Source organism: Zootoca vivipara, chromosome 12 (genome assembly GCF_963506605.1).
Source record: "Zootoca vivipara chromosome 12, rZooViv1.1, whole genome shotgun sequence".
Classification (NCBI taxonomy): Eukaryota; Metazoa; Chordata; class Lepidosauria; order Squamata; family Lacertidae; genus Zootoca; species Zootoca vivipara.
This window is the reverse complement of record NC_083287.1, coordinates 27,960,824-27,978,774: the sequence shown is the minus strand read 5'-3', so window position 1 is coordinate 27,978,774 and position 17,951 is coordinate 27,960,824. Positions and strand designations below refer to the sequence as shown.

At 43.3% G+C, this 17,951-nt stretch overlaps 1 protein-coding gene across 2 annotated transcripts in view; it reads right to left on the bottom strand.

Moving 5' to 3' along the window:
- Positions 1 to 17,951, bottom strand: part of ETV1 (ETS variant transcription factor 1) — a 98,754-nt gene that overhangs the window by 48,960 nt on the left and 31,843 nt on the right. For both annotated transcript variants that reach the window (XM_035130129.2, XM_035130131.2), the window contains one exon: positions 485 to 614. In XM_035130129.2, coding sequence (XP_034986020.1) covers positions 485 to 614 — 130 coding nt within the window. The remainder of the gene's footprint in view (positions 1 to 484; positions 615 to 17,951) is intronic.

Sequence of the window (17,951 nt, the reverse complement as noted above, 5' to 3'; positions counted from 1 at the left end):
CAGAGGAGATTGTTAAAATATTTGTTTACCCCCCTTTCAATCTGGAGTAGTACTGTATAGTCCATTCTAACGCCTCAGTATTTTTCAACTTTATTCTGCTGTGCATTTAGACCAGGTGAAGGGGAACTTTTACAGCTCAATTACTATCATAGCTTTAATACTACAGCTTGTGACTGAAAATGCTACCACAAAATACGGAGGGGGGGGGGAGTTAGGAATGAACCCCCGATGCTTGAAGTCTGATATATTTTAGGCTGCATGCATTTTGGAATACCCTTTCTTAGTCACTATACAATTTGATGCACTGGACGAGAATTGTTACTTCCAACAAAAAAGTTCCTTAAAGAAGAAGGATTATTCTAAAATGTGACAGGTCTGAAAAAATCTCTTTCTCCAGCCAGATACAGTTCTGTCCCCGTCCCCCCCCCATGCCTATCAGTGGTTTTGTGCTAGTTTTACTACAAAAATACACCTGCTACTTTACCTGACACTGTACAGGCACTTTTCCCCATAACTGAATTTGAATGGTTGCTCTTGACTACAAGCCGAGCTGAGTTCAGAACATGGACTGTGCGGTTCTTTCTTGATTTTCACTGGGAGACCATGGAAAGCCACTGGAAAGAAAGAAGACAGAGAACAGAAACTAAGCAATTTCAAGCAATAACAATCAGATAAGAGAATCAAGAGGGTTCAGCTCCATTTTAAACCTGGCACTGAGCGGAATGAAATTGCTCTCCTATACTGCTCTCCCCTTCTGTCTAAAATCAGGTTTCTACTGGTGTGCATCGGGACAACAGGAGAAGACTCTGGATTAGGGGTAACAAATGTGATGCTTTCTGGATGTGGTTGGACTACAATTCCCATCAGCCCCCACCAATCAGGGATGATGAGAGCTGCACATCTGAAGTGCACCATATTGACGAGACTTTCTGCCACCCATCAGAACTTCAAAACTGTATGGCTCAGCCTATGATACTGTAGCCTCAGTCAGCACCATCCTGATTTGTTCATCACTGCACAGTGCATCATGTGCTGGCTGAATTTCAGCATGAACCTGGCTGCGTCACAAACACGCATATTTCAGCGTGCGTAGTCTCACATTAAAAACAGGCATCAAAAAGCATGTTGTTGTCATCTGCAGATCCTTAAATACGTAAAGCTGGATTTCAGAATTTAAAGGCGTAAAACACATTTCTAGCCCTCATGAAAATACAGTGGTACCTCGACTTACGAACGACTTGACAACCAATTTTTTTGACTTACGAATGGGCGTAATGGCCGCGCGCTTACGAATGTCTCGACATCCGAAAGGAAACCGCGGCGGTTTTAGATAGGGATTTTTCGACTTACAAATTTTTAGATGGGGTTGCTTCGGCTTATGAATTTTTCTGTTTCCAATGCATTCCTATGGGAAATCGTGTTACCAATGGCGTTTTCCAACTTACGAATTTTTCCACCTACGAAGGTGCCTTTGGAACGGATTAAATTCTTAAGTCGAGGCACCACTGTATGGTAAAAAATGCTTAAGGATCATGATTGTAGCAAAACGAAAGACACACATTAAAATGTATTCCCCCCCCCACACACACACAACCTGCAATTCTCACAATGCTCCAAGCAACCTATTAAGTTTCCCACTCTAGGATGCCAATTTTTTGTTCCATGTTTGATGATAACTGACACAATCTAGCACCCCAACCATGTATACAAGTGCTTCCTGTTCTCCTCTACAAAGGCTATACTGTATACGCAAATGGTGAATGCCTATTAGAAGCATAGAACATTCAAAGGAAAGAACAGGTGCATCAACACCACATGTCCATCAACTCCAGTTTGGCACCTTCCAGGATTCATGCAAATGATATGCAAATCCAGTGCTTCTATTAACTCAACATATCTAAAGTAAGCAAATGAGCTGCAGCCCAGTAGCTCATCGTATTTCCAATTTTGCCTTCAATGTGGGACAAGGAAACCACCCCTTTCCCCTTGGTTTAGCACGACTAACAAAATGCATAATTAATTAAATCACTGGAGTAAAAATGCAGTGAGAGAGAGAGAGAATGAATTATCAGGAACATCTTCGGGTGTCAATAGACACTGGAGGGACCAGGGATCCTTTGTGTTATTAGTGCTTTTAGCCTTTAAAACTGAAGCATGGCCAAGATTCCAGCTCATTAGCAAGCAAACAAACAATGACCCATTTGCATTTGTTTTTAGCTACTATAATTTATGTCAGAGGTATTGTACTTACTACGAGAAAGGGCTTCAAAATATCATTGGGCTGGGGAGTCGGAGTACAGAAGAGAAGAGTAACTTTTGGTTGCAGAATGCAATGCTGATCCAATGAATTCAGAGCCTAACAGCAGAAAGCTTTCACCACCTGTGTTCAAAACTCCCATTGTTCTAGGCGCATTTTGCGACAGGGAATTTCATTAGCGTGAGCCCTTTCTGAGCTCTGGGCACAGTGCTGCGCCTAAGATTTCAGATTAAAACTGCAGAGTGGAAGGGAGGGAGGACCTTTTTCTGCCTCTCTACTTCCAGCTGCTCTCTGAAAACTGGAGAAGAGACCCTCTTAAGAAGAGTAGGGGGGTAGGCATGGGAACGACTATACCATGTAAAAAACTAACATACTATTTTAGCTACAGTTTACTCATTTTCAGCTTTGTATGCTTGTATGTGCCATTTAGCTCTTAGCTTTCATATCTCAGTTTCTGATAACTGTTCACAAGTTATCAAAATCACATGCAGGGGCATCGTACTGCATAACTACCACTATAAAACAAACAATATATGATTGTTGCAAACCATGTGCTCTTCGGCATTCTTTGTGCTTGTTCACATGTTCAAGAACACGTGCAGCTGGATCAAGAACAACCCGCTGCATGTTTACGCAAATGTAAGTCCTACAATACTCAACAAATACCGTATATTCCAGCGTATAAGACGACTGGGCGTATAAGACGACCCCCAACTTTTCCACTTAAAATATAGAGTTTGGGATATACTCGCCGTATAAGAAATACAACCCGCTGTATAAGACGACCCCTGACTTTTGAGAAGATTTTCCTGGGTTAAAAAGTAGTCTTGAACGCAAGATTATATAGTAAATGTGTATACTAGGATTGCAGCCTAAGCATTGAGTCACATTGAAATAAAGTGGGACAAAAATATGACTGACTATTCACATTTATGTCAATGAGACCTACCTGTGTACACACTCCTGCTTATTCTGCATCTCGTGCTCTCCCACCACTGCTTTGAGAAGCAGCATTCACATGACACCCACAATCCATTTCCACCCTACCATTCTTTTTATGTGTTTTCCCAATCCAGCTTCAATCCAAATTGAGAAAAAGGAGGACCTGTGTAATGTGTAATGTGAACACAGCCAAAATTAGGCTGGATGCAATCCATTATGTGGCCAATTCTACCGCAGAATATTTTCTGCAGTTGTTTTTTTTTTAATCCCTGGGGCAGGGTGTGTCTCTTCAATCAGCTATATTAACTAGGAAACAAAGGTGTTATAAATAAAAAGATTATAAATAAAAACACACTAAAATTTTGTTCATTATGACTTATATTTACAGCTGCTTTAAAAAATCATTTAAATAATTCTAAGCCGCACAAATGACCCACGAACGTAAAGAGCAGCCTTCCCTAACTCAGTGTTGTTGGACTACAGCACCAGTTTTCTGTGATCATTGGCCCTGCTCCACTGGACAGATGGGAGTTGTAGTTCAAAACATGTGGAAGACACAATGTTGGGGACAGCTGCTCTAGACTTGGAGCAAATGTACCTGTGCAAAACACATTATGGCCCAAGACTTGGGCTGCAGACCATAATGGCAAAAGGGACAGATATCGACCTATAGCACTACAGCTCTTAACCCCAGAGTTCCCTCTCCCACTTTCTTTCTCCACAATGTAATTACTCACTCTTTGCCAAGTCAGCATGGCCAACGACATGGATGTTGGGAACAGCAATCCCACAACATCTGGGGGGCTTCATTTTGGCTATCCCTGAAAGCCTCTGGTTCTTCCCTTCTCCCAGCCACCGGCCTTGCTCTCTTTCTCCCTCTGTCCATCCCTCAATTAAACTCTGTCTGCATCTCTCTCTGCGTGTGTCAGTGTGTGCTCTACGTACTGAGAACTCTGGCTTTGCCTACCCTAGTACCACCTGCCCCCCTTAAACTTCCCTGCCCCCTCTTCCCTGTCTTTTGCCCTGTTTGCCCCATTGGGCAGAAGCTGCCCACTGCCAGGGGGCCAAAACACATTCACTCTTACAGGTTCACATTTTAAACGTGTAGAAGAATGGGAAAGTAGACTACCACTTCAGTTTTGATATTTTACTTAAGACTAATATGGTGGTGAAACTTTTAAAATACTTCTCTCAACTCTCTGCTGCCACCTGAACTGCACGTACAGCCCAGTGGTTTCGCTTAGCATGACATGTGAAGGAGGCCACCAACACCCATGTTTATAAGCCACCAACTTAGTTGGTTTCGGTGCCGACAATTGTTATATTGGCTCTAGAAAATAAGATGCAAAATAGGTGAAAAGGCATCTCTTTCACTAGACCAACCTCTACTGGCAACTTTCAAACTACCCAGAAGTCCTCAACAGCTTTATTCTAGAAAAAGAACCCAATAGACAAGGAAACATATGTTTTCAAGCTCTTCTTAGGTTTTAATATTCACCATCGTGGTCCAAGTCTGCTGTCTAATGAAGAGCCAGTATAGTGTAGCTGGAGGGGAGTGGAGAGATGAACCCGTGGCCCTCAAGTGGCTTTGGACTCCAGATCCCACCAATTCCAGTCACCATGGCAAATGGTCGGGGATAAGGGGAGCTGTATTCCAGCAGCATCTTAACGGGTCACAGGTTTCTCCATCCTTTGGCTAGAATTGGGAGACCAAGATTGCCATGGTGCTCAGTGGGTGACCGTTTCCCAGCTTAACCGCTCCCCTCAAGCCTGTATCACAGTCTTGTTGTGAAGATAAACTATGGCCTCGGGGGAGAACAGAGTATATCATACTGAGTTCCTTGAAGGAAAGGTGGGATATCAATATAATAAACAATAATTCGAAAAGCCCAGGAGTGATGGCACGACTGTTCCTCAATGCCTTATGATGTATTTGGATGTGCTGATATCAAGCGGTCATCCTTGAGCTTCCAAGATATGAGTGCTATGGTCATCGAGCATCTTATCAGGATCTAAAGGCCTACATTCCATTCTTCATGTTTTTTAAAGGAGTAGTAAGAGAACCAGACCTTTTAGACAAATAATTTTCAGAGCATTCCTTTCCCATTTAAAGCATAAGAAAATACGGTGAGCCTGCTGGATCAGGCCAATGGCCCATCAAAGTCTAGCATCCTGTTCTCACAGCGGCCCGCCAGATGCTTGTCGGGAGCAACACCCAAGACCAAGAGCCCTCTCCCCTCCTGTGGTTTCCAGAAACTGGTATACCCCATACCCCAGCACAAAACCACTTTACTTTCTGAACTTTCTGCATTTTTGTTTCCTTCCCCGCAGTGAATTTTACTGTATGTAAAAATAGCTTCCCGTTTTTATTTCCAAATGGGGGGGGGCACAGAAACTCCCACATCACACTCCGATGTGGAGAAATGCTGGAGTGTTTTCACCCACAGCATGGAGAACCTGAGCGGCTGCTAACAGGCAGTTTTCCAGCTCACTGGCACTGAGACAAGCAAAAGCAGCACATTCATTTTGTGCAATTTGCTTTACCTTCCCACATGGAGTTGGTAGATGTAAAAGGCTGTTAAGTACTAAATTATTCCTTATCAAATCACCATCATCTGGAGTCATGATCAACACTAATTAAATTACTTTCACTGAACACGGCTCCTGCCTTCTGCTTCGGCTGCAAGGTACATTTTATTTTGCTTCACAGAAAAGGGACTAGCTAGGTCCACAGTGCAGAGCTAGGATGCTGCTGTACTGGAGTTTTAATTTAAGATCACCCCCACTATTTTGAGTTCTCTAAACTGCAGCATCGCGGATTAGGGAGGTTAATTCTTTCATGTCATTCCCCCCTCCCCTCTTTAGGGGAACAGGACCCTCAAAAACTCTCAAGAGGCAATTCACCAAGCATTGTTTCTGTACAATCTTCATTAAGAGAGGGCAGTGAGGTCAAAGAAGTAGTGTTTGGCAGATGGTCTTCCAAAGATTTTGATCTTCACTGCTGCCAAAGTGGATAACATGGTTATAAAATTTAAATAAATCCTCAGGTGTTCCGCAGGTATGTTTACTATGCAAAACTTTTATGCACTGTCATTTAAAAACGGTCCAGCTTGCTTCTGAAGCAAGAGGTAGACTTTTGCTGTTTGACCATATTTACAATTTCAATGAATTATATTAGCATATTAACCAGGTGCTAGGGACCTGACTCTTAGTGCCAAACTTCCAGTGTCGCCCGCTTTCACTGTTGATGTAATATTACAATTACATGCTATATTGGAATCTTCAAAACTGTATTTAAAATTGGGGCAGGACTTTGGATAAAGTACCTACCTTCTATCAGCATCTATACTGAAAGAGTAACACAACTATAAATAAGCTAAGCAATTCAGCTGCCTGGTTCTCAATTCCTTGGATCCAGGGGAAAAAGGAACTTTTCCTCCCCCCAATTGCTTCTGGGGAGCATTTCTAGATTTCAAACATACTGTACCAATATCCTCTATGAAAGATTATAACACTACAAGTTGTACAGATTGTTGTTGCTGATTTGGAGAAATAATTCTGTCATTCAGTTCTCTACAACTAAGTATTTCAGCGTTAAGACCACATATCATCTAGTATAAAACTAAGCCGTAGGAGGAAAGTAGGAAAAATGAGATTGAGCACTGTGAGCTGGATTACACAAAGTATTACTCCTTGGAAGATCAGAATGAACTGTTGCATTTAGAAGTGGATTATTGCACCAATGGGGAGCGCCATTTGCTGATCCCCAAATCCTTTGACATGACCCTCAGGACATCTTCTTAAATCCAATAGTCCAGGAAGTTTTAGTGAAATGCCCCTTCCACAAATCACACATTAACAAACACAAGCACTTACAGTGGGCAGAAGCTTGTATTTACATGCAGGTCTCCGTACGGATTTCATGAAACCCAGATTTTCCCTTCATTTTTGCTTCCTTGGCTAACCTCCTGAATCTTGATCTTCACCTAGGATGCTTGTACGAAGCAGGGTGACAAGAAATGAATCCCCCACAGAGAGAACAAGTCCAAGGAAAGTTCCTGCAAACCACTTTTCAAATCTCTGAGAACATTTTTTTTTAAAAAAGGCAACACATACATGCAGAGAAGGCCTCATCATCTCAAGGAGTCAAGTGCACACAAGTCATATGAATGCTGGTACTAGATGTGAATCACAATGACTTTCAAACAGAACAACTCATGAATGATGGGAGAAGCTTGAGCAAAGGCAAATCCTGCTGGATACTTCTCAGTAAAAGGCTGGAAAATACATCAAATTTAAAAGTCTTTTCAACTAAAATGCCTGGCCTGATCAGAATGAGAAAGAGATTAAGCCTGGAGTAGGACTTCCATATTTGCATACACACACACACACACACACACGACCCTGTATTCAATTTTTGACAAGCTCACACCCTAGACACTGAGATTCTGCACTGTGTAGAATTCAGAGCAAAAGGTATCTGTATATTAAAAAACCAATCCAAGTACAGACACATTCAATGCAGAGATTGGAGCAAACCGCTGCCAGATACAAATCATTGGCTTCTGCAAAGCTTCATGCAACTTATCTGTGCCAGATCCCAAAAATGCACACCAGAGAAACTTTGCACTCTGCCAGAAAAGGAAGCAACGGAAGACACAAAACTCGCCACAGAAACATATACCAGAAATGGGTGTGTGGGTTGGTTCTAACACAAAGCAAAAGCTGCGCCTTCAAGAAAGCTTTACTCACTTTCGGCCCAATCAAGGAATTTTTAGAAGTGCTCTGGAATGAAGAGTCTCATAACGAAGCAATGTGCACAGGGCACATGCTTTTTCATGAGAGCGAGCAGAAAAGATGGGCCAGCCATACTCCTCTATCTCGGCTGATCTCACTCTGTCTCCAGGTGATGAACTGATTGAGATGACCTCAATTAATATGCAGTTAAATTCCAGAGGCAAAAAGGGTACTCATAAAACCCACAGTGTCGAAGACTCGTTAAACCCATCTACCTGCCCATGCATAAGACTTAGAGCAGAAGGCACTTCAGATACATCATCACCGCCTCTCAAAGATTCTTTTCCAGTACATTTCCCTCTGCCAAGCCCTCCCTCCCCCCTCTTTCTCCAGCACGCAAAAATCCATTACTAAAGGGTCTAATCTCAGCTATCAGTGCAGAGTGCCTTTTAGGGAGCCATTAAACCATTTCTCTTGTTTACAGTGCCTGAAGAAAGATGTGAATTATGTCTGTGACAAAGTGGGTGATAACGTTTCTAAACTGCAATCAAAATGCAAACTGAAATACATTTAAAGGACAGGGGCCCTGATTTTATTTTTGCAGTTTTCTCTACCTGCTCCAAGTTGGGCAAACAGATCCTGTACACACACAAACACACAGCAGGTCTTACAGGGAATGGTGCGACTCCTGTGGGTGGGTGTTTTACACAAGGCAAAACAAAATTTTAAAATTCCTTCCAGTAGCACCTTAGAGACACACTTCTTCATGCACAAGAAAGCTCATACCAATGACAAACTTAGTTGGTCTCTAAGGTGCTACCGGAAGGAATTTTATTTTGTTTCGACTACAGCAGACCAACATGGCTACCTACCTGTAACTACTCAAGGCAAGATATGCTTATCATCTCAAGTATCTTTAGTTAATACAAAAAGGTTATCACTCAGAAATGTAACCCCCCCCTTTGCAAAAATATTAAAAAATGTTAAAGGATTGCCTCCATAGACTCTGCTACTACCAATAAGTGCTCTTGACAAACTGAACCGATCAATACTATTTTTTTTCCCAAGAGGAATCAAGAATTTCTGATGGAAAGAGATGCTTACAATACAATAGCAATGATACTGCCCTACCCACGCTGTTTGAATTCATTTATGCATTCTGCAAACTAGAGTCCTAGTTATATAGATTTGCCAAAGAGATGGATGCAAGACTCACGACTTTCAAGGTGCATTCTAGTCTGACGTATTTACGTGAAAATGCTGAAGATGCAGCTTTAAAAAAAAATAGCTGCATTCATCTGCTGCTCTTCAAATGGCTCTGCAGGCCAACAGTTGAGGTCTACATGGAAACTCCCAGACCTTTTGGAGTCTGAATCACTCTTCCTACCCTCCCTTGTTTGACTGGTGTCTTTGCAAAAGCAACACTTATTGCCAAGTATGATTCTGTTTTGTCTTTCAAAGCCTCAGTGCAGTCCCACAATTGGGAGATTTTTCATGTTGGACCTGGAGAAGAGGGCCAAGCAAGGGTGGGAAACCTCAGGCCTGAGGGCCAAATACAGCCCTCAAAGCTTCTGTATCTGGCCCTCAGAACCCTCCCCAGGCTACCACCACCCCTCACTTTCAGGCTGCCTGGAATGTATCTCTGGACTCTGATAATGCCTCTTCCTTCTCCAAATGGAAGCTAGAGGGGTGTGTGAAGAAACCAGCCGACACGGGTTACTACATCCACTTTTGCCTGTGACCTCACCCATCATTGGCGTTTAGCTCTCAAGTTGTCCAGGAGGGAACCGTAGAGACTCATTCACACCAATGCTCTTGAAGACTGCCCTGCTCACATCGACTTATTTTCTGCCATCAATATCAATGGGTCTGTACACTTCACAAAGTTGAGTACGGATGAACAACCAAGCATTCATTCTGCACAGTTCCTGACCCCCCCCCCTTCAAAGTACTGTTGCAGCATCTTGGGCCTGTGTTGAGTGAACATCCACCTTCAAAGTGAAAGGACAAATCTGCTGACTTTGCAGTTAAGTTGCGGATATAATCCATCTAGGTGTTGCCTGGGGAATAAGAAGTCCCATGTGTACAGATAAAAGGTAAGAGCTCTGTGAACACAAAGAGTGCAAGGTGGATTCAGAATTAAAAGCAGATCTATGTCCTGGTTACCAGGAAACACAGGACAGAGGGGAATAAAATAAAAAAAATTCCTTCAGTAGCACCTTAAAGACCAACTAAGTTTTTATTTTGGTATGAGCTTTCGTGTGCATGCACACTTCTTCAGATACAAAGTGTGCATGCACACGAAAGCTCATACCAAAATAAAAACTTAGTTGGTCTTTAAGGTGCTACTGAAGGATTTTTTTTTATTTTACTTCGACCCAGACCAACACGGCTACCTACCTGTAACCAGGACAGAGGGGAAGAGAGACATTTTTAACTGGGTTGTGAAAAAATTCATCTGCATCCATTTTTGGAAACCAAGTGTTGCCATGTTAAGCTTCTGCTTACCAATTCTCCTAGACTAGTAACTAAAACGCTACAAAAGCACAATGCTGAAGAAAAGACAATGAACATTTTACAAGCGGTTCAGAGGACTTCACATCAGTTAAAAGTGTGGTGCTGCAGTGTGGACTAGAATCTTGTGAAATATGCCTTTCAGAAACTTCTCTTTGGATGAGAGAAGATACTGTCCTTTAAACTGGGATATATTAGCTGAGACAGCATCCAAGTAAACTTTAAATGAGCTTCTACATCACTCCTGTTCTAGAGATTTTTTTTTTTAATGTACCACAAGACAAAGGGGAAAGGATCGGAGGGCTTTGGGGGAAAGAACATGAGCAATCCATTTACGCCCATCCTGTGTGTGGCACTTTTATAGACATGGAAAGAAAATACTCAATCCCACCCCCACCCCAAAACCTGGACCTTCAATGCTCTTAAATGGAGACTGCAAAGATCCCCAAAAGATGGGTGCACTCTGTGTGTTAAAATATCTGGAATGAAGGGCATGAACTCTTGCAAGAGCCAGCAGGAGAGGATTCCACAATTGTCTTCTCCAAGCTGGAAATATAAGGATGCTCATTGACCATAGGGCATGTTATCAAAGGTTACAGACACACCTGCCCATTGAATTTGAAGTTAAGCTTCCAAAGAATCAGGACTGAGTCTCACAATGCTGAAAAATTAAAAGCTGCTGTCAGAGGGTCGTGACTACTCTAGAGTAACTCCACTTGAGTCCAGTTTGTCTTTAAAGACTTTTATTGTGCATAGTATTTATAGTGCAGAGATAGCTTAAAACATGACCTCTCAGTCCGAACCAGAATTTGGCAATAGCGTACGTCTGTTCCTATGCCAGCAAAGTAATCGGGGCACCCCAAAACGCCTCCCCCTTGACCTGTGTCGCGGCGCTCTCCTTAACTCTTGCACCGGAAGGAGCAATGCCCTCTCAGCCTCCTCCTGGTCAAAGTGGTGCAATGGCTCTCCAGCATCTTGGAGCCCTTGCCTACATCTCTCCTCTCCTGAGCTTTCCCATCGTTCCGCACTCTGGCTGCTCTCTCCCTCCGAGTCTCTCCCTTCCCCCCTGGCTGCTTCAGACCCACTGCTGCTTCCTGTGCTTGGCGAGGTGGATGTTAGGATGATGGGGTCTGGCTCCCTGTAGGGACTCACCCTTGCAGCTATAGTCCCTGCTAACAGGATTTGTTCACTTATACATGTGCACCTGTTTTATAGAAGGCATACAGAGGCATCACTAAATAAACATCAAACTCCAAATCTAATTATTATGAATTTTTATTAGCCCTATCATCTTTCACTATGTGTACCATGGAAATGTCTCCAGTTCAGACTTCACCGGAAGCTTGTGGGTTTAATATCTATGAGGAGCAGAAGTGGAATTCTTGCCTGATCTTGGAACCATAGAGTCCCCATGAGTCCCACCACAGAAGTGTGCTGGAAACAGAGATGCAGAATGATATTAGATATTTTCCAGGAGCACTTTAGTTTAGAATTGTACAAATGTCATGACACTCTGATCCAGATAGTTCCCTTCTTTTCCGCAACCTGGTGCCCTACAACGGACTGCAACTCCCATCAGCCCAAGACAGGTTGGGATAACTTTTCCAAGTATACATAAGATTTATTTATTTTTTAAAAAAATCCACTTACTGAATCCATTGGCCTCTTTGTTTGGACACAATATTGTTTTGGTGCACTGTCTCCCTTTTGTTTCAAGGAATCCAGCATTTTTGGCAGGGATACCACTTTAGCTTCTTCAGATAATTTACGGGAAGCTTCATTTAATCCAATGTTAAGCTTTTTAGAAACTGATGGGGTAGACTGTGTACTAGAACCTCCCTGTTGAGCCCTCTCTCCTACAGCCATGGTAGCAAAAGAGAAAAGGAACCGAGTGTGTGAGGTCCTGGCTTTGCTCCATCATCAATGAACTTGGCACCCAAAATACACTACTAAAGGGAAGGGGAACAATGACCTCATGCTCCAAAAACAATCCTCTAGCCTTTTACCTATGCAGGTACAAATCCCGATTACAGGACGACTAAGACCACAAAGACTTAACAGGTTTCAAAACATGGTTTTCAAGTATTATTTTAGTACGAAAAACTACTTAGACCCTATGACCGTCTTTCCTCGAGTACTTCCCTCTCAGAAACTCCCCAGTATTCAGCCTTTTTGCCACTAACACAAGAATCCACATCAGACACAGAAGCAACAGGCACTGAGCTGTAGCTTTGGCCAAGTCAGACGGAAAGGGCACAGGCCCCTTGACATATCCTGGAGGCTTTGAGAAAATGGCAGCATGACTGGAGTAGAGGGCAGTATGGACATCACCCTGTTCCATCAGCCAAAACCTAGTTTCCAGGACCCAGAAATGTGCACATGATCCTGGACCATCCTCCTCAAAAAGCCTCCAGGACATAGTTTGGGAACTCCAGGGCCGCTGGCAAACCTTGTAACCCTTCAACCCCCGGTTACATCCCCAACACGCTTCTCAAAACGTCCTTCTCCTCTTCACCAGAAGCCTTTCTCTTTCTGGGCCCCCTGAGCACAACTTGGTTCCAGCTGTGGGATGGCCTGGCTCTAGCCTGGACCATTAAGTGTGAACTGCTGTGGTGCATCAATCTATGCATATGGTGTTGCTGGCCCCAAAAATCCAGCCCTCATGAGCTGCATCTGTGGAGAAATTCAACAGCATCCATACAGCTGGCCTTTCCTCTGTCGGTGAAATCACAATTACACAAACGCATCCATTGGAAATATCAAATGCAAAATGGAAGAAAGCAAATTGCATGCAACACTTTTGCGATAGCCAGTTATATGTGTCAGAAGGAAAGTAAACTACAGTGAAACATTAACATTTGTGAATGTATTATTCCTGTACATTATTCCAGTAGATTATGAACGGTTGCCATTCTTTTGAAGTGCCCAAACCTCCCTCCCTCAACCTGCCCATGCTTTTGCACTAGCTGTCAATTTGGACAACATCGTGGGCTTATCCTTTATGCTCCTACAAACCACTTATACCTGTGCACAGTAGCCATTACTCTTGAGTAATACATATGGCACTTTGCTGAATGGCTTAATTATAGCATAAGCCCTTCCCACATTACAATTTGCATCATGGAATTTACTTGCAAAATCACTTATGTGAACAAAAACATTAATACTGAAAGCAGCCTTTTCCCAGAAAGCAAAGTTGCAAAACTTGACAATACTTTGGCAAGGATATTAGATGTAATCCAATCCTATCTGGTTCTGCTTTGGCTTCAGATTAGATCCTTCTAACCCACACTAGATTAGTGGATGGAAACAGCATGGCATCTCTTTTTTGGAAACTAATTCAGTATGATGAGCCCAAGCACTGGATGACTGAGCCAACTGGCAATAATGGACCATGTGGGCAAAATGAAGCCATGTGGGACATTTATCTAACCCAAAAGAAAAAAGAAAGAAAAAAGAAGGAAAGTACAGCTATACAGAAAAAGTTGCTACCTTTCCTGGAAAATAAAGACTCAGAAAAGTAGACAAGTAAATTTAAGAATATCATCTGTCCAAATCCATTACCCAGCCAACAATTCTCCCCCTCCCCCTCTATAAAAGCAGCACATATTAAGATCATAAAAGAAATCTATCTTATGGATGCTACACCATTCAGTAGCAAAACAGTTCATTTCACTATATTTCACCACTCTGAAACGAACATAACGCTAGCACCAAAGAGCTATCACACAGATGAGGAAGCAAGGATAGGCAAGAGGCCACCCAAGTCAAGCCAAAGTCATGCACTGGCAAGAGTTATGAATAAGTTGTGCTGCTGACCTTGCTTTAGCTCAAGTCCTTTGAAAATGGGAAGGCTCCCAATCAAGACGTTGCCCAAATGTTTCCAATGTAAAGCATGGGTGCTGTATCCCAGTTGGTAACATATGGCAACTGAACGTTAACCCTCCTGTCACAGGTATATTTCCAAGGAAAGATGTGACTGTACTGGAACGTGAGTTTGCAATGCCTGTGAGGCTTTGTGCTTGCGCCAAGCAAGGATCGGCATTATCACACACCTGCCAAGGCCCACAATCAACCTCCAGTGTCCCATGGCCATGACGTTCTTCCTATTTGTTGTCACTGTCACTGAGAATGCTCAGAGAGCGAAGAACAAGGAGAAGAGTAGGCTGCTTCCACTCACATTGCTCACTCCCTCAGGTCCACACCTGTATCTGGTTCTTGAGCCTCTCCTCAGAGCCCATCACCTCCCCAGCCACACCCTTTCTTGCTAGGCCACACCCCTCACTGGCCCTGCTTCGCGCCCTCCTGGAGAGTTTGGCCACCTGGAATATGCTCTTGAACTTTGGTCATGCCACTTGCTTGCCTGGACAAAGGATAGAGAGCGTGTAGAAGAAACCATTCTAATATACCAAAGGTAGGGTGAACATCTGTTGTTCGGCCTACTTTTGCCCCTGGTTCCGCCCACCCCTGGAATGCAGCCCTTGGAAAGTTGCCCATAAAGGAATGTGGCCCTCAAGCTGAAAAGGGTTTCCTAACTCCTTTTCTTTTGACTAAACATGGAAAAACCTGGTGCTAACCAATGGCATGCCTTGGTTTCAATCAGGAATGTTGACTCCCAAGTTCCAATATTCTGTTATTCTGTGAACCACCCTGAAATATTATGATGGATATATATTACTATTATTATTAAATTTAAATACTACAACAACAACAACAACAACAACAACAACAACAACAACAACAACAACAGATAGTCAGGAAAATGACCAGTAAGACACTCATTGCCCACTGGTGGGAATCCCAGTTGGGAATCTGCTGGTCTTGGAAACTGCTGATCCCCAGTGCCTCTCCTCTAGTTTGGGGGTGGGAACTATTGTAAGGAAAATATTTCCAAGCCATCTTTGGTTAATAAGCCATGCATCTTGCCCGAAACCTAAAAAGGAAGCACTTTTTTTAGAACTACTCAGAGTCATTGTGACATTAGGGAAGGATGAGGTGGTCTGCCAATTAACTAGACTTACATTTGCAGAGTGCTGATGATTCCAGTGAATACATGATTAAAGCCTAACCAAGCATTATTAGTTCTTTATTTATTTTTTGAAGGGGGGGAGACACCCCACTGATTAACAATTGCAAATATGCTCTAAATATCAAATGAAGGATATTCCCACCCCCTCCTGTGCACATTACACACCAAAGAAAAGAAAGAAAGAAAGAAAGAAAGAAAGAAAGAGAGAGACAAGGAAAGACAGTTTGCTGCAGTCAAAGAGAAGCTTCCACTAAATGCCAAGGATATAACCTGCTTCCAAAACAGCAGAGACAAAGCAATTACGAAGAAAACTTTTCAATACACTGCCAGTAAACGCCTTGTTAGGCCAAATGACTGATAGTGTCCTAAACTGTTTCAGCTGTTAATAGCTGAGAAGATTCTGTCAACAGTAGGAGGAGGGTAGGGGGAAAGAAATTATAAAAAGCAGGGGTGGGGAGAGGACATACATACCAAATTATAGTACACATTTTGCCAGCTCATTCATGAACACCCTATCCTCTACTGCTGGTGAAAGCTTCCGAATCCTCTTTCTCTCAGTGCCTTGGAATATTTTACACTAGTTCAGTGGCTACAATGCAAACAGTCTCACTAGGTTCCAAAAGAAAACTTGGTGCAGAAATACAATCTCAAAACAGTTATTTTAAAGTTAAACCTACTCTGAGCCTTCCCCTGTATTAGTTGTAGTATGGTAATGCTTTAATTTCACTCTAGACATTTGCCTGTTTGCCTCTGGAAATGGCCCTAACTATATGTCTCCTCATCAAATGCAAACAGAGAAAGACAAAAGAAGCATCCCAAAGCAATAACTGATGTGGTGATAAAACACCAAAGAGACATAAACAATCAAAAACAAAATCATAAGAAGATACTTGCATAATAATGGTGGGCGAAAAGGGATGAATAGAAAACTGTCAGAATCCCATCCGCCTCCTTCCCTGCCCTGGAATATTCCTCCCAAAAGGAAATTCCTCCTGTCTCTTATGGAAATGGTCCATCTTAAAGAAAACAAAGGGGTGTTTGAAAACCTGTCGAATGCAGTAATTTAGAAGCCTGCATCCATTTGTACTCAGGGCAGTAGCTATCTTAAATATATAGATGTATATTTCACATTCTCTCCTTTCTACTTGCAGTTTGTGCTGCTGTTCTTTTTCCATCCATAACCCCAGCAAGATTAAGTCTGAACATGAAGCTCCTTAGAATAGGGACCGTTCTTTTGGTTGCATTACTCCATTTCTCAAAAGCACTAGAAAAACAGCCACCATACCTATTGCACACGGCACAACTGTTTCTCAGCTATTGCACTTTATTGTAAAGGAGTCAGAAAGAGTTAAACAAGTGGTCTGTGTTCTGGCCACAAACCTTCAGTCTACTCCTGGCTAGTTTTGGAGCCTCATTCAGATGTGAATGCTAGCAGAGAGTCACAAGTGTATGCTGGAGTTGTCCCCTTGAATACCAGAGATGAACAAGTCAGTATTTGGCAGCTTTCTATGCTCCTCCAGCTGTTGCTGGACTCCACCCCCCACCAGCCAGCATGGTCAATGGTCAGGTATGAGGTGTGCTGTAGGTCTAGCAACATTTGGAAGGTTACAGATTAGCCAACCGTTTTGAGGAGTATGCATATCTGACTAGGGGGAGGGAGAGACAAAAGGATAGGCTAAGAATAACCAAGCGATGCAGATCCATTTTATACCAAACGAAGACAAGGATGGAGAATCTTGGCCTTCCAGCTTTTACCAGCCCTAGGCAGCATGGTCAATGGTCAGGGATGATGCCATTATATGTCCATCTCCACCATAATAGAGCAATTAGAAGCATGGGCGTACCCAGGATCAAAACTAGGGGGGGGCAAGGGGAGGGGGCAAGGCACGGAAGGGGAGGGGCCACAAAGTGGGCGGGAACGGCAAACTCGCGCTCCGCCGGGCTGTGCCCCTCCCTAGCAGCAGGGCTGGTGGGCGGAGGCGGAGCCCAGCCCAGCGGAGCGCGCGTTCGGCATTCCCGCCCACCGCGCCGCGCTCCCTGGTTCCCCGCCGCGCTTGGCCTTGCCTGAGGGCGCGCCAGGGAGCTGGAGGGAGGGTGCGGCGCGGTGCGGCGGGAATGGCGAACTCGCGCTCCGCCGGGCTGTGCTCCGCCTCTGCCCACCAGCCCTGCTTCTAGAGTAGGGCAGCTGCCCTAACTTGCCGCATGGTGGGTACGCCCTTGATTAGAAGTATTCCAACAGAAAACATAAAAGATTTCTCTGCTATCTTTATTTACACATTATTCCTTCAGAGTTGTTGGATCCAATCAAATGTATTATTATTATTATATTTTCACCCATCAGCCTTAACAATTTAATACAGAAGTAGAGGTGTATTATGGATCACCGAACCAAGTTTGTAAAAGTTTTCAAAGCAATGGAGATGCAGTGCACATAAATCATGAAGTACAGTTTCATGTGGAACGGTAGAGAGT